Consider the following 27,378-nt stretch of genomic DNA (forward strand, 5'->3'; position numbering starts at 1 on the left):
CGCGTGTACAGTGCCTCTAAGCGGATGATTGCTTCTTTTTTTAATAAAACTGGACACGTGACTACAGTTGCTTTGGAGAATCGTTGTACCGTAAAGAGTGATTGGTACACAACCATTTGTTTTCCGGAAGTTATTGACAAACTACGTAAAAATAACGGTAACCGCCGTATGATCTTGCACCACGATAATGCCAGTTCTCACACGGCCAGTCAGACAAATGATTTTTTGAAAGTGAACAACGTTGACCTTATGAGCCATCCCGCGTACAGTCACGACCTGTGACTTTTATTTATTTCCAAAAATTAACAACCAGTTACGCGATCAACGATTTTCATCACCTGATGAGGCTATCGAAGAGTATGAAAAATATGCTTCAGAGATTGTCACGGAGGAGTGGCATAAATGTTTTCAAAATTGGTTCATTCGTATGAAAAAGTGCATTAACGCTAACGGAGAATATTTTGAGAAACAATAAATTAATTTCTGGTCATTTATAGTATTTTTTCTTATTCATTTTGGAACCTTAGGGTGCGCCTCATGTACATGTATTTTTCAAAGCAGAGAATATTTTAAAGAAGTACAGGACAGAAATATTGAAATCGCAGCTACGACTATAACTTGCTTTGAATATGAAGACCGTGTATGTTCATAATTTTTATTGCAACTAATAGCACAAGATTAGATACAGAAAATAGTAAGGATACACGAAGATATTTAAATACACGGGTATCATATACTGTCGCAATGTTTACGTAATCCTAATTTTAACTGATAAAAAGTAACGTACTTAAAATTATTACATTCATACATTTCTTTCAAATATTTGTGTGCTGAAAATAGATGACACAGCACAATTTGTAAATACATTTTTATAGAAAATATTTTTTTTACTAACTCTAAAAGAAATGTCGGTGAATTAATTGATTCTAAGGAATAAACAAATAAAAACTTCCATTCAGGTTTTAGTAACATTTAACGCGACATTAGCAGCAACGCCATCTTTGCCATCCAGTTGAATAAGCACGAGTTCGTACGTTACAATAGCTGCAGCCATCTGAAACGTAATATTAGCTCTATAAGGTTTCGTAAAGAAAAAGCGCGACAAACGAAAAAATCGAGCACAACATAGAAAAGAGAAAAAGAAACTAAATTGATAATTTAGGATTGTAATTGTAAGAAACTCTGAATGATATACAGAAAAAAAATATAGATAGACTTTAACGAATCCGTATAATATATAAGCACCTGTAACAAAATAGATCTGTCAAGATAGAAGAATCCACTCCCACTTAATGCAACGTAATCTTTAGTAAGCTGCTTCTGTAATCTATCAATCTGAAACAAATAACACATAATCATTGTCATTATGTACTTGGCTTATAGTAAATTGTAGATATTGATTACATTGCATAGAATTACATGAGAAAATGTCATAATGATCTCACACGTACCTCAATGTTATAGCATTTATCGCTACATCCATGGAGGTATCTCAAGGCCTTCTTAGAAAGGACATTGACGTCTGATGCCGAGAGAACGACGCAAGAGAATCTGATGATCAGCCATATTAGAGAGATCATATAGTACAGACGCTTGATAAGTTCGCCAGATATGCCTTGCCTGGAAAATTATAGCGTCGTATCATGAAAAGCTTGTATATAGTCCAGTTATGTGTTCACAGGTTTCTAAGAAAAAATTGGAAAGCGATTATTACACATTGGAAATTAAAATATTTTTATCGAATAATTTTTTCAAGTACCAAGTTTTACCGCGTTTCAAACAATATCACGTCACAAACGTTTCTGACTTTTCACAGATTTCTGATCAAAGCATAGTCAGCCTGATTTATATTTAATAGGAATACCATTATTGTCAAGGTTTATCTGACGATATTGTCGCTGTCATTTATGAAACGTTCAAATGCATAGCTTTTTTTACTAAATAGCACTAGAATGTTTTGTGCCAACGTTAGAGTAGCCGTTGTACCGCCTCTTATTCGCCAAAATTATTGATCAATAATGCCTCTTAAAAAGTAGCCTTATACGTTCATATTTTATTACTACGTGATATTTAGAGGTTGGTTCAACTCAGCAATACCAAAGACTTTATTAATGAGTATCTATATATTTTGATCGAATAGGTATTAATTAACATTTAGTATAGAACAGCTAAAGTTATTCGTATAGACGGGTAAAATATACAGCCAAAATATTTTAGCATTTCCTTAAAGGAGAGGGTTTAGGCCACAGTCCTCGACCCTGGCCCAGAGGACTTCACATGTTCTGTTCAGGAGACGGAGATCTCCTGCCCGTCTGGAGGAACGGGTCAAGCGAACCGACCCTCCGCTCTAGGGCGCGGGAACCCTGGTGAAAACCGGAGTGACCGGAGGCGTCATAGTGGTAAGTCTGTGGGATCCCACGGCGCCCACAATACCTGGCCAAGAGGGTAAGCCCTGCGTGTTTAGTGGGCCCTCCACCAAGTTTAGTCCCACATAACCCTTAACCCTTGACCCTCCCCGGGCTCAAGGATATGCATAAAGCATTTCCCCCGTAAATAAAAAAACGGGTATTACTACTAAACTTTCATATTAAAATGTACAAATTTAAAAACTGAAATCACAGGTATTTGCTACAGGCATTCGAACCGTCGTCGCTGCAACAATTGCACCTTCATATTCTTTAAAAAAGCACATAGCAGAAGTCAGCATAACTTACGTAATTCCCAAGAACAGTTGCAAACAGATGAAATAGAAGTTACCAGAACTGGAGAGCATTATGAGCCCTCCCAACGCACGGTCCATTCTCCGAACAAGTACCGCCTGTTTCACGTAAGCTTCTCTAATCTTCCTCCAAGAATACACTTTGAGGAGTTCTGTATTCTGCAATGAAAGCTGATTTTATGACATTGTTGGGCAAAGGTCAATCCTTAAATTCTCCACTGCTTCCTGTCTTTGGTGATTTACTGCCACTCCTTCTCAAAACCATCGAGTACTTGCCGCCAACATTTATAATATTAATAGTATTAAAATAATACTAATTATTATTTGTTTTATTGTTCCGTCAAAAGCACATCAAGCTTGACACTTTATATCGTTCTTATCATAAGCGACATAAAGTTAAATTTAAATCTTTAGTGTCTCTAAACCACCCCAAATTATATTTATGTTGAATATTTTATATTGAATGTAGCTGTATCCCAAGTTAATGTAATTAGGAATGCAACGGTAGGACAGGCGTGAATGAGAGTAATAAATGAGTGAGTGAAAGAACGAAGAGGAAGAAAGATGGCGGGCAATAGAGCTGTTGCACTATAGAGATTTTTATTTCTTTTTGTACACGTATGTTCAAAAAACGAAGATTAAGTTAACCCTAAGAGCTGAATTTTTATTGTTAAGATTTTGCCACATATATGTATCTTCATATTTCTAGTCAAAATGTGTTCATATTACCATGTGTCATTATTTATCATGCCACTATTGTCGTGCCACTGTCTGAGAGCTCTATACCTTCAAACAAAACAAACCTGTGGTATTAATACAAAATTTTCTGTTGTATAAGTACCTACCACAGCACCGAAATTAATTCGGGAGCACCATGAGTAATTTAAAAAAGTGGTGTCCCAAATTGGTCCTACTGGGAATCGAACCCGGGAACTCCAAATAATGTAATGTGCCAGGCAATCACGCTATGAGTATCAGAGCAAGGGAATGTAATCCGGGGCACTACCCAAAACACCCACACTAGAAAAAATTATTTGGTCCTGCCGGGAAATGAACTCGGAACCTCGTCATCTAGCGTCCACTGTACAAACCGCTAAGCCACCGAGGTAGTGCAATAGAAAATATTGTCTTATAATCCATCGTCGTTTTGTATAACCTAACAAAATATCTGAGAATCAGTAAAAAAAAGGTATTCCGAAAAAATATGCTTGTCAACATACGTCAATTTTATTATTTAGATTAATATTTAAAACCATTGATCTACCAATAAATGGACATCGGGTCCGCGCCAAAAAGTGTCACCACCTATAGGGCGTTAAAATCACATACAGAGCGTCAATCGCGCAACAGTCTTCGTTTGTTCGACTGACAGCGCGGTTGTCAATCATGCAGTACCATATAATAATAAGTTGTAAAATTACTTTGTTACTAAGAACTCGATAAATTACTTTTTGTTAAATTACTGTAGTAAAGTGTAAAAACAGGCTTTTGTATCATATTTTCACTAAACAAATATATTGTGTTATCATAGTTCTCATTTAAGTGTTATTTTGTACAGTTTCATAGTATTTAATATATATATATATATATATATATATATATATATATATATAAATGAATCCTAAATATAAATTACAAAAGCACACAAAATAATCAAATAGCTAACTGTCCTTTTTCTACACATTCCATGCGATGGAAAGAGACTCATTACATCATTTTCAAGAAGCTTATATAAACCTCTTGGTCATTTTCAATTGTTCGAACCACAAGCGATTAATATATTTACAACATAGAAACTATAGAATCGCTTTGATCTTAATCTTATTTTTAAATTTTTTTTATTAAACGTTAGCAATAACTAACAAAATATTGGTGAACTCGTTTTACGGCTTGGGATTACCTCAGAAGTTAGAAAATACATTTGCCCGAAATAACGTTAACTCGAATTTTCGTAATATCAAATGTATTTTTTTAGGAAGATTACAAAACAAAACCTAATTTTGCCTTTGTAAAAAGCATCAAAATTACTTGAAAGCGTAACGGTTTTATTATAAATCGGTTTTCGAAATTACGGATATTTGAGTTTACTTTTAGTTGGAATATCGGTACATTACTTATAGGACACGCTTATTTTCACATTTGTAGTAATATTTGTATGTATGTATCTGCCCAACTCTTTAAGTGAATTTGTACAAAATTCGACATAATAATATATATATAAAAATTAATTCATATTTACGATAACGGCTACTCCATTACTCTTGTGTTCACGTAATTTTCAGTCGAAGCTAAATATGGTGCATTTTGTTAAATTTCCAGTAGAAGCTGAATATGGTGTTTTCGGACCCTTAAATTATTGCAAGCAAAATTAGGCAGTACGACAATGACGTTACAATTTATTACGTATAGGTTAACTTCGGACATTTATTTCGTGGTTTTTGTATTAGACCCGACGACCATTTGTTGGTAGGTAAATGTTTAAAATAGAAAAAAACCGAACCAAAAAAGTCTTCAATTAAGGTAATTGTTGTTAATGTAGCACCGGTACAGAGCGGTGTTACGTTAGAGTGATGTCACACAGGCGACGCAACGCCGCCGCCGATGCAACGCGTTGTATAACATCGCCCTTAGAAGAAGGGGGAGTGTGAGTCGAGATCCGTTTGTTCGAGTCCTAATAAATGTTATTTCAATTTCAAATACTTTACTCAAAATAGATGTGACCACTGCTTTTTAAATAGGTATCGAATTTGGTAGATAAATTCGTAAAAAAAAAAGAACAATATACTATATTTGTAAGCCTTACTTTGGACCATTTTTTGTCAGTTTTGTCAAACACAGTAGCTTTCTCTACACATAAGTTTAGCCTCTGATACCGAGAAGAAAGACCTAAGCTGATAAGCACGATGAGAAGATCTTCCAAATTCCACAGTATAGTTGCTATGTTACTCATAACAAACAGTGGTATAGCAATCCATATGGAATAATCATCTGAAAGTTAAAAAAATTAAAACATTTTAAAGTAATTGTGACAAAGGAATATAAAGTCTTTTCATATTGAGACTGGAAACTTAATCACAGGAAATGTTAATAAAGCAGATAACAATCATAGAAACATAAACAAAATTCAATAATAATTGTTCTTAATTGCAATAATAACGCTATCGCGTTTCGCGAAAAGATTTTCAAGATTCTTGTAGATAAAAATTGTCACCATTAATTTTATTTAATATCACGACGTTTTTTTACCATGATATTGGATACATTTTTTGTGAAAACGCTTCACCAGTTAGTTGTTATTATTAATAATACAAAGATCAAACAAACACAAAAAATTTCTTCAATCCAACTGGACTCGAACAGCATCTGCTGCCTCACCGTAGCTCATGTATAATTGTTTACTTTAAAAATTCACACATTTTGAACATGTACTGATATCTGATTTCTAATTCCAAATAAACACAAAACTACTTCTTGAATTGCAACAAAAATAACAAATAAAGTACTGAAGTATATTTTTTTCTAAGTTTTCGTTTTCTTTGTATTAATAATTATAACCAGTGGAGTAATTTCACAAAAAAACAATTAAATATCGATTCAATAAAAATTTAAATACAGTGAAAAGGGCTGGTAGCCGTAAAGGTATCTAATTGGGTGACAAAATACTTTCATAGATTTCTCATAGATGGCGCTACGGCTAAAAAGCCATTGTAAAACCAAATACAAAGATACGACAACAAGTACATAGAAAAATTTGTGAAGTCCGCTGTTTTGTTTCGTGGCTTCCGGATCGAAGGAATTTTTTCTAATTGTTCAATCATTGCTTTAACAATTGCCAATTAAATGCCACATAAAAATAACCTAAAAATGACAATACTAACAAAAGTACAGTCCTAACTGGACCCTGAAGGGACAGAAAACTATAGTCCTCCGTTAAAGGTTTATTTCATATTTAGGTGCTATCTGACTGCTAAAAATTGGAAATCTTATCTTGTTTAACTGAGGATTCGGTTTGAGAATTCGGTCCTTAACAAAGGAAATTTAAATTTATAATACTTTAGAGAAATATAAAATAACATGTAAAAATTCACTTACTTGGTACTAAAATGAAGCCATGCGAATTCAATATGTATGTCTCCAACATTACAGACAAAGAAGAACCGTATTCTATTTGTGAAAGAATGCTCATTAAGTGTTCGACTGAAAAAAAAACCTAATTCAAGACTATGAAGAGCAAAAAGAACACAAATAACTCACTGATTCACTGAAGAAAAAAGCTTTCAAATCCTATACAATGTTTCAAGCGCAGTATTGTGATTTAAGAAGGCTGTAAAACCGAACGTATATATAATACAGCAGTATTATGTGACTTGAACTATATGCGATTCTTTATTTTAATGTTGTAATTGTTCAATTTTGTTCGATTTGTTGGCATCAAGTGTAGGTATCTGACACATTAATGCTATTATTATTGTTTTGTAATCGTAATTGTATACTTGAGTACTACCCACTTATCCTTATGATTGTTATTGCGTTTGTATATTGACCTGCAAACAGTATGCAATGAATTGTTTAATAAATAAATAAACGAATGGTGTAAAGCTCAAAATAATTCACAACTTTTAGTAAGAAAGTCTAGAAGTGAGAGAACCAATTCAGAAAGCATACTTTTCAGTTTTTTTTCGTCATGCGCTTGTGTTATGGAAATCGGAAACAACGACGGTAACACAAACACCCAGACCCAAAACAATCTAAAATAGCGAAGATTTCTACATGACCCGGCGAGGGATCGAACCTGGGACCTCAGAGATGGCGACACCATGAAAACCAGTGTGCAAGCCAATCATCGAGTATATAACCAGGAAAAGAGACGAAATAAAGGCCATTCATCTCTGACAACTCATCAGGTAAATATGATGAGGTTTGTATGTATGTTACACGATAACTCCGGTATTTGGCAACCGATTTTGAAGATTCTTTTTTTGTTGGAAAGAGGATACCTCCATAGTGGTCCCATTTAATTTTGGAAAAAAATCATCTACCTCTATGGGTAAGGAGTAATTATTTTAATGGTTGGTTTTGCTATTCTCCAATTCAAGGCGTTTTTCTCTCTCAATATACTTTGAGTAGTGAGAACCGATTTTTATTATCTCCTGTGCCAATTTCCGTATAGTGGCGAACTAGGGGATGAATCCGGGTTTGCGCACTTTCCGATAACCGATTTCAATAAAACTTGGCAAATATATGACATTCCACGTACTTTTCAGGTCGGTTTTTTTAGTACTCTGTACTGAGATTATAAATACTTAAGTTGTACTGAAATCACAAATTAAAAAGCTGCAATAGTATAGCGCCAACAAGTGACCTGTGACCATTGTAATAAAGATAATATCTTTAACAATAGGGGCTGTTGTATTTGCTGGTGTGGGAAAAACAGCAAAACATCTAATTACAAAACAAACGGTATCACATTTCATCGGTAATTAAATATGTATATTTTCGATTTTCGTTCATTATAGCATAGCTCAAGTTAAACTGGACAGTTTGAGGTGAAACAATTAATGACACCCGTCAATTGTTTCGAATTCGGCCAATCGAAGCGCAGTTGTCACCGTAATAATATGGCAGAATAGTTTTCAAACAAATTAAATGACATTTCGTCTCTATTTTTGGTTACATACTCGATGAAGCCACTCGACCACAGAGTCTTTATATCTTTATTTTCATAAGTAGGCAAATTACTCATGATATCATTACAATGATTAAACTCTAGAAGAATAACGCAAATTCCCCTGAGAAGTACGTATAAGTAAGAAATTCTAGGGATTGCGAGTGCTAAATTAGGAGGGTTCAAGGTTGGAAAAGTTTTATAAAAAGAACGAACATGAACTAGTCTAAATTAATAATGTGCTAGGCAACCACACCAGTTGCCTGGTCTCAAACTAGAGAATTCCCTATACTATGAATATAGAGCATGGACTAACAGTCGCATTGCCACTTAGAGTTTTTGATCGCAAAGATCTAAGGGGTACTGCCACTGTGCCCGTCACCCAGAGACATACGTTGACAAGTTCTATGTGCCTGTAATTTCACCAGCACCCTTACTCTTCCGAACCGGAACGCAGTAATGCTTACATTTTACAAGATGATTATCACTAGTAACAGGTTTCTTACCACGGTATAACTTCTTTTTATTTTCCCGATATTTCGGAACGGTTGCACGCTCCATGGTCACTGGTTGACTGGACGGCGGCAGATGACAGCTTTATGGGCAGACATATCTGTCTACCCTCTTGCGCTGTCGACGACTACCTTCATCGCGATTTGTTGTGGCGTTACCATTGTCACTCACTTTTTTCACACAAACCACACTTACTGTATCCACACGCGAAACTGAACTCGAGGTGTTTTTGTTTTTATTACTGCACGCACTAAGGACCGGATTCCATGCACTGGACAGTTTAAAACCATCATCACGGTTAAATGTTTTGTACTTCGTGATCTCGATGGCTTCTCGTACCAACCGTGGTATGTAGTGACGTTCTGTCGAGAGTACCTGGGGGCTATGCAACTCGATCCAGTGGTTAGTGTCAGTCTGTGTGAGATGTTGTGCTATAGCCGACTTCTGTGCATCATTGTTTTTTACTGCTCGGATGTGTTCCTTCATACGATCGACAATTGTTCGTTTAGTCTGACCGATATACGAGCTCCCACAACTGCAGTTCACTTTATAGACACCCGGTGTTTGTAAAGGAAGGTGGTCTTTTGGTGAACGTAACATTTTTCCTATTTTGGTTAAGGGGGTGAACCTGGCTATTTTATCTGTCACCCCTTGTACATAGGGCAGAAAAACTGGTAGTCTCTGTACGTCAATTTGCTTCTTCCTTTTGTGTATTGGTTTAAATGTTTTTATTTTGTACCCATTCTGTCGCAAAACCGTCTTAACGTGCTCCTGTTCCTGTGGTAGGTGGTGTGAATCACAAAGATCATAAGCTCTATTGGTTAATGACCTGACGACCGAATGTAGGTGTTTTGGGTGATGATGTGAAGTGGCATGTAAATATTTGTCCGTGTGTGTTGGTTTTCTGTACACAGAATGACCGAGTGAACCGTCTTGTCGGACTTTGACCAATACATCCAAAAATGCAAGCGCGCGATTTTTCTCAATTTCACAAGTGAACTTCATTTTGTTATGGGTGTTATTAAGACGTGCTAAATAATTTTGTATATGTTGCTCCTTTCCTTCCATTATGCAAAATACGTCATCAACATACCTCTTCCATAATTTTATTGTTGATGGTGCTGACAGAATGGCGGCGTGTTCATAGTGTTCCATCCAAATGTTGGCAACAACGGGAGCAACGGGACTGCCCATCGCTACACCATCAATCTGAAGGTAGTATTGACCATTATACAGGAAGTAGCTCGAATTTAAGCAATGTTCAAGTAATTGAGCAATCTCCATTGGGATGTTATTTTCTTGAAGTTTCACTTTGATAACGGGAAATATCGGGAAAATAAAAAGAAGTTATACCGTGGTAAGAAACCTGTTACTAGTGATAATCATTTAGTGAATAACCACGAAAGTCTTAAAATCTATATATTTTACAAGATGGCAGTACTTCACTGGACGAACTTTTTTACAGAGAGTAGAGCTCCTACTACTATCTATCTACTCTTACTAAGTTGTTTTATATTGACAAGGTGCAATTTGTCAAAGCTACTCTAATTTGTAGTGATAACAAACAAATCAACTAGATAGCGCTTATTGCACAGATTTTTATGGATAGTGCCGGCAATTGTTTTATTATGTTTAGGATTAAATTAATGTCAGAAGTATGTGGGAATAGAAAGAATCTGAATTGGATCGACAACGCAATGCCACCATTGTGGGAGGAACCAGGATCCTCCGTATCTGATTGCCCGGAGATCTCTCTCTTCACTAGGCATAGTAGCGGCTGTGATGGCAGACCAAGAGTCCCATCCTGGCAGTGGTCTCTTTCTGTAAAGCGGTGATGCTTCAGAAGGAGATCGCTGAACGTGATCGGGAGAGGGCCGATCCCGCTCGACGGCAGCCGCAAAGGTGCGCCCTTTGCGGCTGCGGGCGATCGGCGCGGAGAATCTTTCTCAAGTCGAGCAACCGAGAAGGCCACTGTGGGGTTTTACCTTAACTTTTTACTTTAACCTTTCCTTTATCCCGCGCGTAGAGGTACCCTAGGAGGATTTCCCCTCGAAAAAAAAGTACAGCTGTGTTAATATACTTAATTCAGTTTTGCCAAAATTACAATTACGACGACGTTGCATCAAACGAGCGATATATGTATATATATAATTTTTTTCATATAATAACCACTTTTGACGCATGTTCACATGTGACTGTATTATATCAAGGGTAAGAAGTATTACTGCCTTTAACCCACTTACGTGTAGCAAACGCTGTCATCACAATCATAACCACAATCATTCGCCTTTTTACAGTTTTATCAGGTTGTACGACCATGTTGGATTTTCGCTCCACCAAGGCCCATTCGGTGGATATCGTCTCCCAATTTGCTGATAATCTCCAGGATAAAACAAGGGCTAACAAGGCGGATGTGTAAAAGATTGTTCCAGCCAATCTTGCTGTCATGCTTCCTGAAAGATAAAATTATAAAGTCATAAAACGGAAATATTTTCTTTATTCTCTTCTATGAATCTGTTGCCAACTTTACAAAAAATGTGTCATGCAATAAGACAAACAATCGTCAACAATCAATACAATTGCAACTGGACTCGGGTCGCTTTGGGCCTAAAGGAGTCACCTGACAAGCTGAGCTAAATCGGTACCATGGCCATAAGTGTGGTGACTACCTTATGCCGTATAACCCACATATCTTTCCTACGATTATGTCGCTCCCTTACGACTTGCAGGGTTCGTTACAATATTTTCCTTCGCCGATAAAGCAAATAGTCACACGGAGCTTAAACCTAAAGGCACTGCCACTGCTCCCTTTGCCCTGACACGTAAGGCGACAACCACATGTGGCTGCAATTTCACTAGCACCAATTACCCTTCAAAACCGGACCACAGTAACGCTCACGTAACAGTTTGGCGGTGGAAACAGGTGAAGTGATAACTGGGCCCCATAACGATGAAAGCTTAAAACCATCTTCTCGGTTGAAATTACGGTGTTTTTTAGTTTTAATAGCTTCACGTACGATTCTACTATAGTGATGACATGCTGTAGACAGGATCTTAGGATTATGAAGCTCAATCCAGTGGTATGACCCTGATTCCAGCAAATGGTCGGCTATTGCAGACTTATTGAGCTGACGGTTCTTAACAGCCGCGATGTGTTATTTATCTCTTTCCGCTATGGTGCATTTTATCTGCCCAGTATAGAAACTCCTACAACTGCAATTAATCTTGTAAATGCCTTGAGACTGAAAGAGGATTACATCCTTAGGTGATATGGCTAGAAGAATCTGACATCCGCCTCTTCAGTCCCTTCGAGGCCATGGACGTTGCAATATGTCCGAAACGTCGAGGTAAATAAAATATGTTATATACGTAATTAAATCCCGAATTAAAAATCAAATAATGTGTAAACATCGCGAAAGTTTAAATCAAAGTACTAAAGAAAACTTTATAGATACCGAAAAAATATTCAACACGTAAAAACATTAAAAAAGTTAGATCTGTTAAAGCTTGTACTTTATGACCTGAGCTTAGCGTGTTTTCTCAACCCTATAATGCTGTTGATTTCTTTGTAGACACGTTCAGTTGCAATATAATTCATTTAGTGTTTAAAATTATAGTCTCTCTTAGACACAGTAGAAAAATACAATATCACAAATATTGTAAATGATAAATGTGTACAAATGTTTCTTTACAAACAGCAACTCCCTTTTCATGAGTTTCTTGTTCATTCTTCTCTGCCTTATGAATGAACAGCAGAGCTTATCAATATCACATTTCAAATGTAAATAATTTAAATATATTACAAATTAAAGTAAGAACCAACATTACAGGCATATTCTGAAATACGAGAGGCGAATCCCCCCCTTGTCGCCTCTTCTCCGGCCGCGCTCGCTAACATGTCCACGTATGTCACAGATAGAAAGTCCGCGCGTGCGCGCACGCGAAAATTGGCTTCGTTCATACACATGCACGATACATAACGACATTAATATTATATTTAGAAGAAAGCTAGGAATATTCATTAAAAGTCCGGAATTTACATTTTTTTCTTCTAAAGATTTTGATGTTGTTAATATTTGATACATTTGGCAGCAATTAATTAGTCCCTCCCATTAGTTAATGAAGGATGAAAATGCTGATAATACTATACGAGAAACATGTAACGAATGCTAATGTGCATTATTGCTAATGGGAGATTAACTAATGAAACTTAAATGGTAAGGTACCGGAAAGCGGCCGTAATCTAGTAGTTTATAATTATCTACACTAGTGATTTGTCACTACTCGTCCAATAGTAGGAGTATAGTTAGTAGGAGTATACTTAGGAAAATAAACTATTTTCTCGGATCTAAGTCGCGTATTTTTGTTTTTTACAAACAAACTTGGGCCATTTACAGGTCCCATTATCACGGCCGACATGGGATCAGTAAAAAACCCGTTAAATATACCTTAATATGTTGTCAAGAAGACAGATGTGAAAAATGAATATGTGAGTAAACTGTTTGAAGGGTTTGATGGACTAGACGAAGTATGTAGTATTGAAGATTTATGGAAGCTGTTTAAGGAAGGAATGGTAGAGGTCGCTACTGATGTGCGTGAAGTATCCAAAAGGAAGAAAGGGCTGAAGACGAGGAATGTTTGTGTGAGGAAGATGAACGGAATGTTCTGTTTGATAAGAAGAAAGCGTGGTTAGATTGGTTATCTATGAAAGCTAATGAAAGAATACAAAAGGCAACGAAAGAGGATGTAAACGAGGCAAGGAAAGAGTTTAAAAGAATAAAACATGTAGCGAAAGATGTTGTGGGAAGGAAGAAAGAGTGCCGGAATGACGAGTTTGACAGGAGATTACCTGATGACTTTCAAAGCAACATTAAGTTTTGGAAGTCCTTAAGAACAGCTAGAGAAGAGAGAGAGATCACAACTTCGCATCTGCAAAAAATCAGAGGCTACGATGGAAGTATAGTGAAAGGAGAAGAATGCGTATTAAAGAGATAGAAGGAGTATTTTGAAAGTTTGTTTGAGAAGGAATATAAAATATACGCCGATGACCAGGTGGTATTAGCGTCGTCAGTGGAGGAGTTGCAGGAGATGGTATGATGGATGGAATGTAAATATTATGCATACGTACTCTTAAAAGGAAAGGAATGAAATTGATGTGGGAAAGACAAGAGTAATGGTTTTTGAAAGAGAAGAATATATGACGAATTGCACGATATTGATTGAAGGAGAGAAATTGGAACAAGTGAAAGAGTTTGTGTATTTGGGTTCTATGTTTACGTGTGATGGAAAATGTGAAAGACATTGAAAGAAGAGTGAGCGCAGGGAATCAGGTGAATGGTGCCTTGCATACTTTCATTGGCAGCCAGAAAGTGTCTAAAAGGACGATTGGCTGTGCGTGGGGGTGGGGGAGAGAGAGTGCTGGTTCCTACACTTATGTATGGTAGTGAATGTTGGGTTTTGCAGTAGAAGCATGAAAGTATAATTAATGCAGTAGAAATGAAAGCTTTGAGGAGTATGGCTGGAGCGACTCGGATGGATAAATTACGAAACAGTGTGATAAGAGAGCGTGGCGGCGTGGAAGAAGATATAGTGACAAAGATAGAGAAAGGGATGCTTAGATGGTTCTGACATGTAGAGAGTAAGAATGAAAGAAGAGTGACGAAACAGATTTATAAGGCGAGTGTGAGCGGGCAAGTTGGTATGGACCGACCAAGGAGAACTTATCATGAGCAAATTGAGGCCATTTTAAAGAAGGGCCAGGTCAAGAGTACCCCTAACCGACGAGCGTATATGAAAGCATTGATGCGTGTTAATGAGGCGAATGATATGTGTCAGGATCGTAGCAAGTGGAAGACTGTTGTCTCTGCCTACCCCGATGGGAAAAAGGCGTGAAGTGTATGTATGTATGTATGTAATATGTTTTCATGCTTAATATTCGGTCTGCCACAATGAAATTATACTTAATATATTAACTGTCCTATTTTATACAATCTGTATTTTTCTTTTCACTTTCCACTAATTTGTAATATGTAATATTTACGGAAGCGCAGCGAGGGATACATTCATTACTCGACCGTTCCTCAACCAACATGCGTAAAATTTGTAATAAATACAATTCTACAGGTCGCGAACGAAGTCGAAATTTTGAATATCGTTCTGTGACCTGAGATAATTATAAGGTTCAAGGTCACCATCTCAGATCCATGAAAAAAATATTCAATTGTAACATTTATGACAAGAAAAAAATAAAAAAGACTGCCTCGGTTCGCCAAGCAATTTCAGGCCCACCCAGCGCACTCTAATGAGGGATATCCCTTACTGTCGGCGTACCGCAGAGTTGGCTGGAATTCCGCGGCATCCGCCCACATGCCAGCGGTCGCTAGGATTTGATTTCCTTCTACTCGTGACTACACAATGGAAAAGTCCCCGGTGCGTTCAGGCAGATTTCGGCACATACCGGACGATTTCGGCGGATACAAATGGATCCCGGTGCGGCACCGGCGTGCCTACCGCCGCGGTTTCTAATGTACCGCAAAATAATATATGCACCGCATGCTCCAAGGCCGGTCTCGAGGCATTGAAATTAGTATCTTATTTCAATTGAAATATCATGAAGACTATACTATATATACTCCCGGACACATAATTCGATTCAATATTAAATGCCCTTTATAGTTGCATAATAGTTCTTGATCAATCAAGCATTGTTTAAAATGCTTGATTGATCAACAACTATTATGCAACTTTGAAACTAATGTACTAAACGGCATTTCCTTAAATCCTTATTGAAAATTTGAATTTTAAAAACCGGAAATAACTTTTTCTTCGACGATAACTACATTTTTACATTCTTGCCCTTTAAGAATAAAAATGCAAGGTGGCTCGAATTATTTGTGCCTGCCCGTCCGGCCCTCTGCTGGCCCTTTTTAAGGCCTATTTAGATGGAGAGAGTTTCTCGTCTCGAAGATACGATTATCGAAAGAATATAAAAACTTTCCTCGTCTAAACATTCGCGATTGTCGTCCTTCCACGTGAGCGATAATCGCCTCGCCTTTGAATATTGAACGTCTCCGTGTAAATAGAAAGCAAAAATCGTATCTCGAGTTTTTGTGCCAGCGCGAGGTTGTTTTAACTATCACTGCTTTTCTAAGACAAGAACTAATGTAACGAAAACGAAAAAAAAATGTTGAATTAAAAAATGTTACAAAATTAAAAATATATAGGTATAAAATATTATAAAAAATTATTTCTATAAAGTTCAATGAACTCCAATTAAATCAGAAGTTCCAAATTTGAATGATTTTTCTTTGAATGATTTGATTCGTTATATTGATATCTCCGCAATCAATACTGCAGTAGTCACTGAACTCGAATGGTAATTCTCGCACTCAAAACGTTTAAAACCGATTTGTACGATACTCGTCTGAGCTTGGCAAAATGTTATACGAGATCGTGTTAGACAAGTCGAGAACTTGTAGGCAAGAGTCTCCTTACGACGTATTTCTCTGTGTAAACAGTCGAGGAGGCGATTAAGTTGCTTGCGAATCTTGTATGACATAATCGTTGGCGAGATTTTAATTCTTGTTGTCTCTGAGTTTTCGACTTGTATAAACACGATATTGTATGACTTTTTTCAAGTTCATACGAGTATCGTACAAATCGGTTCGAACCGTTTTGAGTGCGAGAATTGCCATTCGAATTCAGTGATTATTGCGGTATTGACTATGGATATATCAAAATGACGCAAAAATCATTGAAATTGGGAAATGCGGGTAATATTAGGTTCATTGTACTTTTTAAATTTTATAACATTTCTTAAAACAACATGTTTTTTCATTCTCGTTTCATTAATTATTGTCTTAGAAAAGCAGTGATAATCAAAACTCGCGCACTGCACTCATGGTAGCGACTGACTGGCACAAAAACTCGAAATACGATTTTTGCTTCAAGTTTTGTTTACATGGAGACGTTCAATACTCAAAGGCGAGACGATTATCGCTCACGTGGAAGGGCGATAATCGCGAATGTTTAGACGAGGAAAGTTTTTTATTTTTTTGATAATCGTATCTTCGAGACGAGAAACTCTCTCCATCTAAATGGGCCTTAAGGGTGCTGGTGAAATTACAGGCATATGAGACTTGTCAACTTATGTCTCAGGTAACGGGCGCAGTGGCAGTATCCATAAGATCTTCGCGATTTAAAGCTCTGAGTGGCACTGCAACTGTTATAGATAGACGTGTCGCTTACCACCAGGCGCACGACTTGTTCGTCCCGTAACTTGATAACACAAAAAAAATAGAGTTTTATTATAAGAACCGTTATTTTGTTTATCAAAATATTTATTTCCCTTTTAACAAAAGTCTGTATATTCCCTAATTATCGGTAATAGGAAACCTATTTATTCATTGTTGTCTATGATAAGAAGTCAATGTCAACGTCAGTTAGACAAAGGAAACTTATTTGGCTTGGAAACCGTTCATGTTTCGGCGAATTCGGCGAAATAAATGTTATGGAGAATCTATTTGTCCGGTAAAATGTCAATTCGGATATTAGCCCTACGTACACTAGAACACTACACTGACGCATATCAATTGGAGCTTAATGGAATCAATCACACTTCTTGATTGAATTCATTATTTAAATGGGTAAAACATTCACGAAAAGTATATTTTCCAATCAAAACATTATTAATAGTAACAGTTTTGTTTTAGTATTGAACTTTATCAAAGAGTATCAGTACCGTTGTACGGTGGACGTATGCGACATTCTATACCTGTTGAGAATGACCTAGGTAATCAGATAATATTGAGTGTTTAACAATGATATTTATTTATAGTTGCAGTATTAACGGAAAACTCCAGGCAAACTCGCTATTAGTTGCACAATACGTATCATTTTGCTTTAACTCAAGGGCCGTCCGCTTGTTCCCCAACTATACTAGCGTAAAGAGCTTTTTGGTGCTTTTTTAATTTAACAAAATTGCGTTAGACCACGATCGTACCTGCTGGTAATTGCAGATGTGTTTACTGTAAAATATAAGTAGACAGTTTTTAGTTTAGCAAATTGAAAAAAAAAAAAAATTATTCACGAAATCAAAGAACATCCGCATTTAATCAAATTCTCATATTTTTGGGATTACTATTATTAAATGAGGCTATTTCTTCGGAAATTTGAAATTATTCACATTGTTCCGGTAAGTAGTATACGGGTCTTTGATTCATTTATAAATTATCTAGTAATTAAACTGCCTCCGTGGCCGAACGGTCACCATGCCGGACTGCCACGCAGAGGTCCCAGGTTCGATTCCCGGGCCGAGAGAAATATTTGTATAGCCTACATTTATTTCTCTCGTGAGTTTGGGTGTAATTTGTGGTTGTTTATGTGTGTGTCCATGGCACCCGGGACACAGGGTTTCCCTAGTGCGGGGCTATGTTGATTGTGAGCGTTATTATTATATTATTAATTTAATAATTATTAAATTTGACTATTTCCATCTCGTTTCCATACTGATATTAGATTCAATTGTGATACAATTGCATAAATAACCGTTTACATGAATGCGCCTTCTTTAGGATGATCCATTTGCATAAATAGCTATTATTTTCTGCTTTGTAACTTAATCTACGACTTATGATTTGTTTTTTATTGTTCCGCAACTCAGTGAAACAGTGTATGTATGAACCGCCACATCTAGTATGCTAGTACATAGATATCGTTGGTTGGAATCACTATGTTGGATACGCTCAAAACATCTGAGTCCGTCATCTTTTTTTTATATCAGGCTGATGCCTCGGTCCACCAGATGTTAAATGGAAAGTGGAACCCAAGCGTAAAAGAACCTAGTGCAGTATTGATATAATCATTGCTCTAGCCACTTCCAACTATAATAAGTAAACGAGAATCAAATATTTATGCTATTAAGGCAAATATTTAGTTTATAAATAGGTACTAGGGTTGGCACACTCTAATAATGAAAAATTGTAATAATTCAAATATAGAATGACACTGCGTAACCTTAACAGAATATTAATCTTATAAGTAAAGAAGTCTCAAGACGAAATTTTGACTCCCTAGAGCAAGACTGTTGTGCAAGACAGAGTGGAGGGCACTAGACTGCGCGGGAGATCACCCATTCGATGGACCGATCAAATAAAATCTGCAGTGGCCGGTCCTTTACATGAGTGCTCGCGGGAGTCCACTAACAGAGAAAGATGTCGTGAGGCAAGCCACATCAGCCATTAACAAACGTACTCCGTGATGACCACGACCACTCTGTCAAGAGTGATACGAAAGAGAAGAAGAAAACTAAAGGAGACAGATCATCTTTCAAAAAAATTGCTTATATTGACAGTTGAAACGTTCAATTCCATGTCACGTTATGATACGATTTTAGTATGAGAAAATAGGTGAACGGCTTTTGAACGGTTAACGTAAACTGCATGGAAACTTGCTTTGTTTCCATGAGGTCATAGTATGAATTTGACAAGCAATTCAACTTATTGGCTTAATCACGATAAGAGCTCATAGTAGGCCTCGTGATACCAACTCATTTATGTTGTCAAGAAAATCATCTGAACATCCCAATTACAATGTTAATGCGTAAGAATTAACCTTTGACCTATAATATTATAGTAGCGACTCGATGAGCAAGAAAATTACTACATCAAATACCACTTTATAATGATTTAGGTTACGAATGCATCGTTGACTTCCGTTACAATCGAATAGCTCCGGTACTTAAACTTTAGAAAATAGTACTGTAATTCGTATGTACGAGATTATTCATATGTGTGAATTCGGGCTCGCACCTCTGAGTTATTGGAATTTATGTTCTAAATTTAATTTTAAACTTCCCATGAACTTTTCAATGAAGGACAATATCGTGATGAAAACCGGCCACAAAAGACGGGTTCATGACTCTCGGAAAACATGTGACGTCCCCAACCCGCACGGACTATGGCCTAAATAAAACCCCAATGCGGTGTGGGAGAAGATGTTGTGACAAAGATAGGGAAGGGGATGCTTAGGTGGTTCAGACATATAGTGAGAATTAATGAAAGAAGATTGATTAAACAGACTAATAAGACTAGTGTGAGCGGGCAAGTTGATAACGCCCGACCTAGGAATTTGTTACTATCGTGGAAAACTATGTACTCGACTCATGTGTCACGATGGGTCTTACGTAATAATGAGAGTAATGCTCAGTCCACATGAATTTGTAGAAGGTTTAAATAATAAAGTAGGGAAAATGTGAAGAAAAAGGAGAAGAAAAACAGTAACAAAAAACAATATTATAAAACACTTGATATGCTTATGGATGAATATACAGTAGACATTTACCTTAAAAAGGCTTGTATTAGTATTTATATTGCTGCTCTATAAGCAGTTGGGTTTACATGACTGGAGAGCACGTCTGATGGGAGAAGCAAAAGTATTGCTTCTCCCATCGAAGAGGAAAGAGGAAAAGAACGGCGAAGAAAAAGACGAAGACGAAAAAATGATGAAGACTAAAAGATTGACGAAGAAAAATAATTAGAGAACTATTTAAAATAGGAAATGAAACTATTTTTCCGGATTTAAATCGCGTATATTTGTTTTTTCAAACAAACCGACGTTTCGGGCCCTTTACAGGTCCCATGGTCACGGTTGACTGAAAAAACAAATATACGCGATTTAAATCCGGAAAAATACTTTCATTTCCTATGTGTAACGATCGCGAAAACCTAAGAACTCGATAACTATTTAAAATTTTAAAAGTAAGGGGCCAGGAACCAAAGAAATGGTGATAAAAAGGTGAGGTGACGATGAAAGAGGTTGCATCGTCACACATGTTATTATTATTTACCATAATTGTAATTACATGTAGTGGTTTGACCTACTGACTCTCAATAAGAGAGCGTGGGTTCGATACGGGCTCTGAGTTTTTCGGAATTTATGTACGAAATTTAATTTGAAATTTACCAAGAGCGTTTCGATGTAGAAAAACATTGTGAGGATACCTGCACACATCTACAAAGCAATTTGATAACTCCTTGTCATAACTAATGCATTAGCATTTCGGTAATACGAGATAATGGCACCTAATGTTTTATTCTCACCTAAAAAAATGATTTATGCTGATTTTGCTTAAGTTATTAAAAAACCAATCAGAAGCGGTTGTATATCTCGTTTCGTTGACCCCCGGATATTTTAATAACTCAGTTTAGCTAAAAATGTCCATGACGTTAGGATAGGATAGGATAATGAGGGCAGTGTAGCCGAAGCCCTCTCCTTGTGAGAGGAGTCTGTGCCCAGCAATGGGACTATTATTGTATGATAATAGTCTCATTGTTGGGCAATGTTAAAATTTGCTAAAATGTTAAAATATTGTGAGCGAAAATCTGAAGGGGCTATATTCTGCAAATATAAAAATAAATAAATAAAAATAAAAATATTTTATTTTCAGACACCATAGGTCCATAGTTTGTTAGTAAGCAACTTTATACTATATTAGCAACAAATGACTGTATGGTGAATTTATGATGTATTGTTTATGAAGTGTACATTAAACTTTTAAAATCAAAATAATATATCGAAATATGATGGATGAAATAAAACAATCTGAAACTAATTGCAACAGTTTTTGACGGCTTTGTAAATATTGCGTGGTTTGGCATTATCATAATGAACTACAACACCTTTACAATTTACCAGTTCTAAACTTAAAACATTCCCGCTTATTTTTTAAATGTGCGCCATAAAATATTATTAAAATGACCATAGACAACATCGAACTTCAAAAGAAAAAGTTCTTTATTTGTTTAAAGTTAATTAATAATAATAAATTTATTTGCCATAATAATAATACAACATGCATAAAGTAAGTATCAAAGAATCAGTAGATATGACCGCTGGTACTTAAAACAGGAATCCCTGTGCTATAATTACCAGCAAACCTTCCAATGACGTAGCAAAGTTTACAATCTATTAAGTACGTTATTTTATTTATACATTATTCAAAAATAATAATAAGAACAAGTAGTAATTTATGGAGACAGCTAATGAGTAAAATTAAATTAATCTAAATTATATAATCAGTCTAAATAATTCTGTCACTGAAATTGTATGTGTGTGCGTGTGTTTGAGTGTGTATGAGTTATTAGTTTGCCTTTTGGCTGAGCTAGCCTACATAGACTAACTATGATAATGATGTTAGTGATACTTACGGTTCCCAACAGAGTAGGCGGTCAATCCCGACAACAACTTAATGAGTTTATAAACAGCTCCAAGTTGAATAACCAGCAGCAATGCAAATATGACTACTCCATACAGCTTCCACAGGATCTTTTTAGGGCCAGCGACACCAAATAGTTGGGACCATACGAATACTCTTTCCATGGTGTGTAAGAAATCCTAAGTGATGGAAAAAACAATAAATATAATTATAATAACAACAGTACAAGTATAAGTCAAGCAGCAGTAGAGCTCCTTGTTCAACTGTTTGTCCAGGCAAGTACTGCCACCTTACCTATTTCTGCCGCCAAGCATATTGTTAACATTATTGCGTTCCGGTTATAGAAGGGTAAAGGTGTTGGTGAAATTACAGGCACACGGGACTTGTCAACTTTTTGTCTCTGGGCGACGGGCGTAGTGGCACTACCCATCGGATCTTTGCGATTTAAAGCTCTGAGTGGCACTGCACCTGTTATGGATAGGCATGTGGCTTACTATCAAGCACACGACTAGTTTGTACATATCACTGACAGAGCTCCAATCCTACAATATACTTTGCTGTTGTCGGGAATCCGTACTGTGAGCCGCCAGACTCAAGTAGAAGATGTAAGGGATCTCGACGAGCTCATAAATTTAAAGCCGATATAAGTTGACTGTAATATATTGGTAATAGGTTAATGGTTTACAGGACTAGTGCCATTAATCGCGAAACAGTGGTAGTTTGTTATGGAAATACAATTCGAAATTCCTTTTTGACCTTTTTTTAGTTTGTGCCATAACTTCGTTAAATTATGGTAGGAATGAAGTAATATGTATTTGGTGTTGGTTGACTGATTGAACATAGTAACCCCGGTCTATGTAATGTGCCCTTGACGAGTTACTGCTTTGAAAGTTATACTAAATTTTATTATAAAAATTCTTTTGCGTTCGCAACACGTACCAACAAACTTTCCCACAGCAAACTTTAAAAAAAAGTTGTAGATCGATCTTTATTTATTTAAATATTACTTATTTACGACATACGGAGCTCACTTTCAAAAGCCATCCAAACCTCTATTAAGAACAAATTGAGATTTGACGTGACACTATTGTAATCTGTCAAAACGGTCATCATAGCGTGCCGGTACTGCGGAGAATGAATCCGGTTTTGAGCACTTTCCGGTAACCGGTAAAACTCAATAAAACTTGGCAACTAGATGTCATTCCATAAACTTTTGAGGTCGGTTTTTTTTATATAAGAAAGTTACAATTATGTATTGAAATGTAAGTCTACGATGACTTTTTCGCTTAGCGTTGGTGGCGGTTTGTTATGTCAGCATTCTCAGTTGTGAACAAAATTTCTTTATTTCATTCGCAAATAAATTACAGCCAAAATTATCATATTTTTTACATTTACCGCTGATTCGTGAGTCAGAGTCCCCTGAGAAAAACAAAAGACATTTTTTACCCACAAATCTACTACGGATAAGGTATTACGAAACTACTTACATCGTGAGAAGGTTGTCCAGGAAATATCAGCTGCTTTTGCGGTGTTATTGTTGGCAATCCAGATTCGTAGTACATTTTCACTGATGCCACGACATATTATGTGATGACCCCGAGAACAATAAAATACATTCATTAGTCGTATCATTGCACAAATATCATAACACCTAAAATTATACCTTAATACTATGATCACAAGTATTTGTTATAATTTTTACCACGCGCTTATTTTGCACGGTACGAAAGTAACATTCTAAGGGTCGTATTCCAGAACTCTACTCAATACTCAAAACATGATTCAAAACACTAGAAATCATACTCAAGTCCTTGCCATTAGGGTCGTATTTCCAGTGCTTGAAATCATACTCAAGTCTGCTCAAATCCTGACTTGAGCATTGAGTAGAATTCCGGAATACGACCCTAAGAGTAATATTTTTGGGAAAGTAACAGAACAAATTTTAGAAAGTAACCTACGAAATACAACTAGCAAATGGCATATTGGGCTGGTGCCATATACATGGTGCCAAAAGTTTCAAAATCTATTTCGTCGGTTTCCTAAAAGTTATTTTTTTAATATCATCACTTTATTAGAGTGTATACGAGAACGCGATTTAGAACTTGTTACATTAAATTAATAGCGTAAATATTTCTACTTAACAATGTTTCTACTTGTAAACAGTACCTTTTCGAATGTATTTGTGAATGAAATTATGGACTTCTCGTAAATGTAATTTTATAGTGTAAATCTCAAAGGCTTGTTAATCACCAATAGAATGATTGATAATTGACATAGAATGACAAGTGAAGGTCAATTTAAATTGGATATCATTATCAATCAATACAAGTATTAGTCCACAACGCTCACTGCAATAATTGCGGATTTATGTACCATCGGCAAAGTTAGCGTCTTGCCATCTTAAGGGTTATTTTTGCGTTCAATTGCATATCGCTTGCGAATGTAATTGTTTTCTTTCAACTTACTGCGTTCCGGTTTTCAATGGTAAGGGTGCTGGTGAAATTGCAAGTACATGTGCATTGTCAACTTATATCTCAGAGTGACAGGCGTTGTGGCAGTGCCCCTCAGATCTTTGCGATTTAAAGCTCTGAGTGGCACTGCAACTGCTATAGACAGGCGTGTCGCTTAGTATCACAAAATTTAAAAAAACTTTGCTTGTAGTAGGTACCAATAACAAGGCAAGAAATTATCAAAGCTAGGGACAATGAAATTTGACCATCGACACACGTCACGTGTGCTGACCACCATACTGCTACATCTGTAGCTACGGTGTGGCAACAGACATAGGTTCGTTCATTGAGTCAGGTCAAAGAATTTTTTCTTAGTATTTTTCCGATCGTGTATTAATAATGATAATAAACTATTGGAACATTTTCACGAAAAAATATATAAATCAGTCAGATCGAATCATTCGAAGGAATTTTTTCTGAGTATACGATCTTTGTATTAATGATCATAACAAACTAGTGGAGTAATTTCACATAAATAATTATTGAATATCAATTCAATAAAAATTTAAATACAGTGGATAGCGACATCTGTAGCCAGCGCTGGTAGCTATAAAGATATCTACCTGGATGACGAAATACTTAAAGATGCGACAACAAACACATAGAAAAATTCATGAGATCCGCTGGTTCGTTCCGTGGTTTAGTTGGTATAACGTCTGACACGATATGCTAAAAGACGTCAGTTCGACTCCGGCCGGGTCGAAGGAAATTTTTATGAGTGTTCGATCTTTTTATTAATAATTATAATATGTAACTCATCATGATATTCAATAAAAAAAATCCTTTCAACCTGTTTTGTGAAATTTTTTTGTTTATAATAAAAATGTGATAAAGCCTATAAATACATAAGGCGAGTACGAGCGGGCAAGTTGGTTCGGGCCGACGGTAGGCGAACTTACCATGACCAAATCGAGGCCATCCTAAATAGGGGCCAGGTCAAGAGCATCCTTAACCGACGAGAGTGTATGAAAGCATTGATGCGTGTTGATGAGGCGACAGATGTGTGTCAGGACTGTAGCAAGTGGAAGACTGTTGTCTTTGCCTACCCCGATGGGGAAAAGGCGTGAAGTATATGTATGTATGTATGCCACTGGTTAATAAGGATAAGTAAGGTCCTGGAGACCGCTACTGACCGCCCCGTTGCGTGCACGCAAAGAGAACCCTTAAGGCGGTACGTGTTGACTTCACTGAGAGTACGAAATTAAATCCGATGTTTTTACCTAAGAGTCATTTGAACCCTCTGATTATCTCGTCATACAACAAACAAACACGATTTTTTATCATATCACTAATAGAGAAATAAAAATTTATGACGTCCTGTTTAAATTGACATACAGTGAGTACCAAACTACTAACACGCGATCAAGCCATCCAAACTGGTATTAAAGTATTAAAGGTAATATTAAAATATGATTTTTATCAGAAATGGGAAAAGTACTGTATACCTACTTATCACATTGTTATTGTATCAATCAATAGAGCTCCTTGTGAAAGAGTTCGTTGAGGTAGTACTGCCTACCTTACCTATTTCTGCCGCCAAGCAGTAATGTTCGCATTACTGTGTTCCGGTTTTGAAGGGTAAGGGTGCTGGTGAAATTATGGACACGTGGGACTTGTCAACTTATGTCTCAGGGGACGGGTGCAGTGGCAGTGCCCCTCAAGTCTTTGCGATTTAAAGCTCTGAGTGCACTGCAACTGTTATGGACAGGCGTGTAGCTCACCATCAGGCGCACGACTTGTTCGTCCCGTCACTTGATGTTATGAAAAAAATGCAATTATTTTTAGTGCAGTCAAATATATATATAGTGTGGGTCGCCGGTTCGATTCCCAGTAGGTCCAGGTAGGTTGCTCAGGTACTGGGAATTCCCTACTTTGAGACCAGGCAATTGGTGTGATTTTTTGGCACATTATTATTATTAAGCTTTTATGGTACTTTAAATTTGTATTGAATTGATATTCAATTATTTTTTGTGAAATTATTCCACTAGTTTGTTATAATTATTAATACTAAGATCGAACACTTAGAAAAAATTCCTTCGATCCGGCCGGATTCGAACCGACGTCTTCTAGCTTACCGTGCCAGACGCTATACCAACTAAGCCACGGAACGAACCAGCGGACCTCAGGAATTTTTCTATGTGCTTGCGTCGTATCTTCGTATTTGGTTTTTTAAAAACTTTTTAGTCGTAGCGCCATCTATGTGAAATCTATGAAAGTTTTATCACCCAGTTAGATATCTTTACAGTTACCAGCCCTGGCGAGAGATGTCGCTATTCACTGTATTTTAAATTTTTAATGAATTGATATTCAATTGTTTTTCGTGAAATTATTCCACTAGTTTGTTATAATTATTAATACAAAGACCGAACACGTGGTAGCCTAATGGTTTGACCTATTGCCTCTCAAACAGAAGGTCGTGAGTTCGAATCCGGCCTCGCACCTCTGAGTTTCTTTTATAACAATGTGATTCATCTTATAAAAAATGAGTTTTTCTTATAGTCGGTTCGAATCCAGCCGGACCGAAGGAATTTTTTCTGATTGTTCGATCTTTGTATTAATAATTTTTTGGTACTGTTTAAGCCCCCGACGCAAAAAGAGGGGAGTTGTAAGTTTGAAGCCCCTGTCTATCTGGACTGATCTCAAAACAAGTCTTTTTATTTAAGGGCTAATTCTATTACTGATGCTTCGGCAGACTTAGGAATGCGTCGGCCCACTTCGGGACGCTGAGTGTGACTATGTGAGTATGCGGGGCGAGGGG

General features: G+C 36.6%; 1 protein-coding gene across 1 annotated transcript; it reads right to left on the minus strand.

Annotated features, from left to right (window-relative positions):
- Positions 1-955: 955 nt before the first annotated feature.
- Positions 956-22,274, minus strand: LOC113232738 (gustatory receptor for sugar taste 64a-like). The gene is made up of 8 exons (XM_026467515.1): positions 22,103-22,274; positions 11,141-11,350; positions 6,812-6,916; positions 5,523-5,707; positions 2,715-2,878; positions 1,452-1,620; positions 1,246-1,335; positions 956-1,054 (listed from the first exon to the last, which is right to left on the minus strand). Exons 1-8 carry the CDS (start codon positions 22,272-22,274, stop codon positions 956-958), a joined length of 1,194 nt encoding a protein of 397 aa, XP_026323300.1.
- Between the last annotated feature and the right edge of the window lie 5,104 nt (positions 22,275-27,378).

The sequence above is a fragment of the Hyposmocoma kahamanoa genome, unplaced genomic scaffold (assembly GCF_003589595.1).
Source record: "Hyposmocoma kahamanoa isolate Upper Pololo Valley unplaced genomic scaffold, ASM358959v1 78, whole genome shotgun sequence".
NCBI classification, from domain to species: domain Eukaryota; kingdom Metazoa; phylum Arthropoda; class Insecta; order Lepidoptera; family Cosmopterigidae; genus Hyposmocoma; species Hyposmocoma kahamanoa.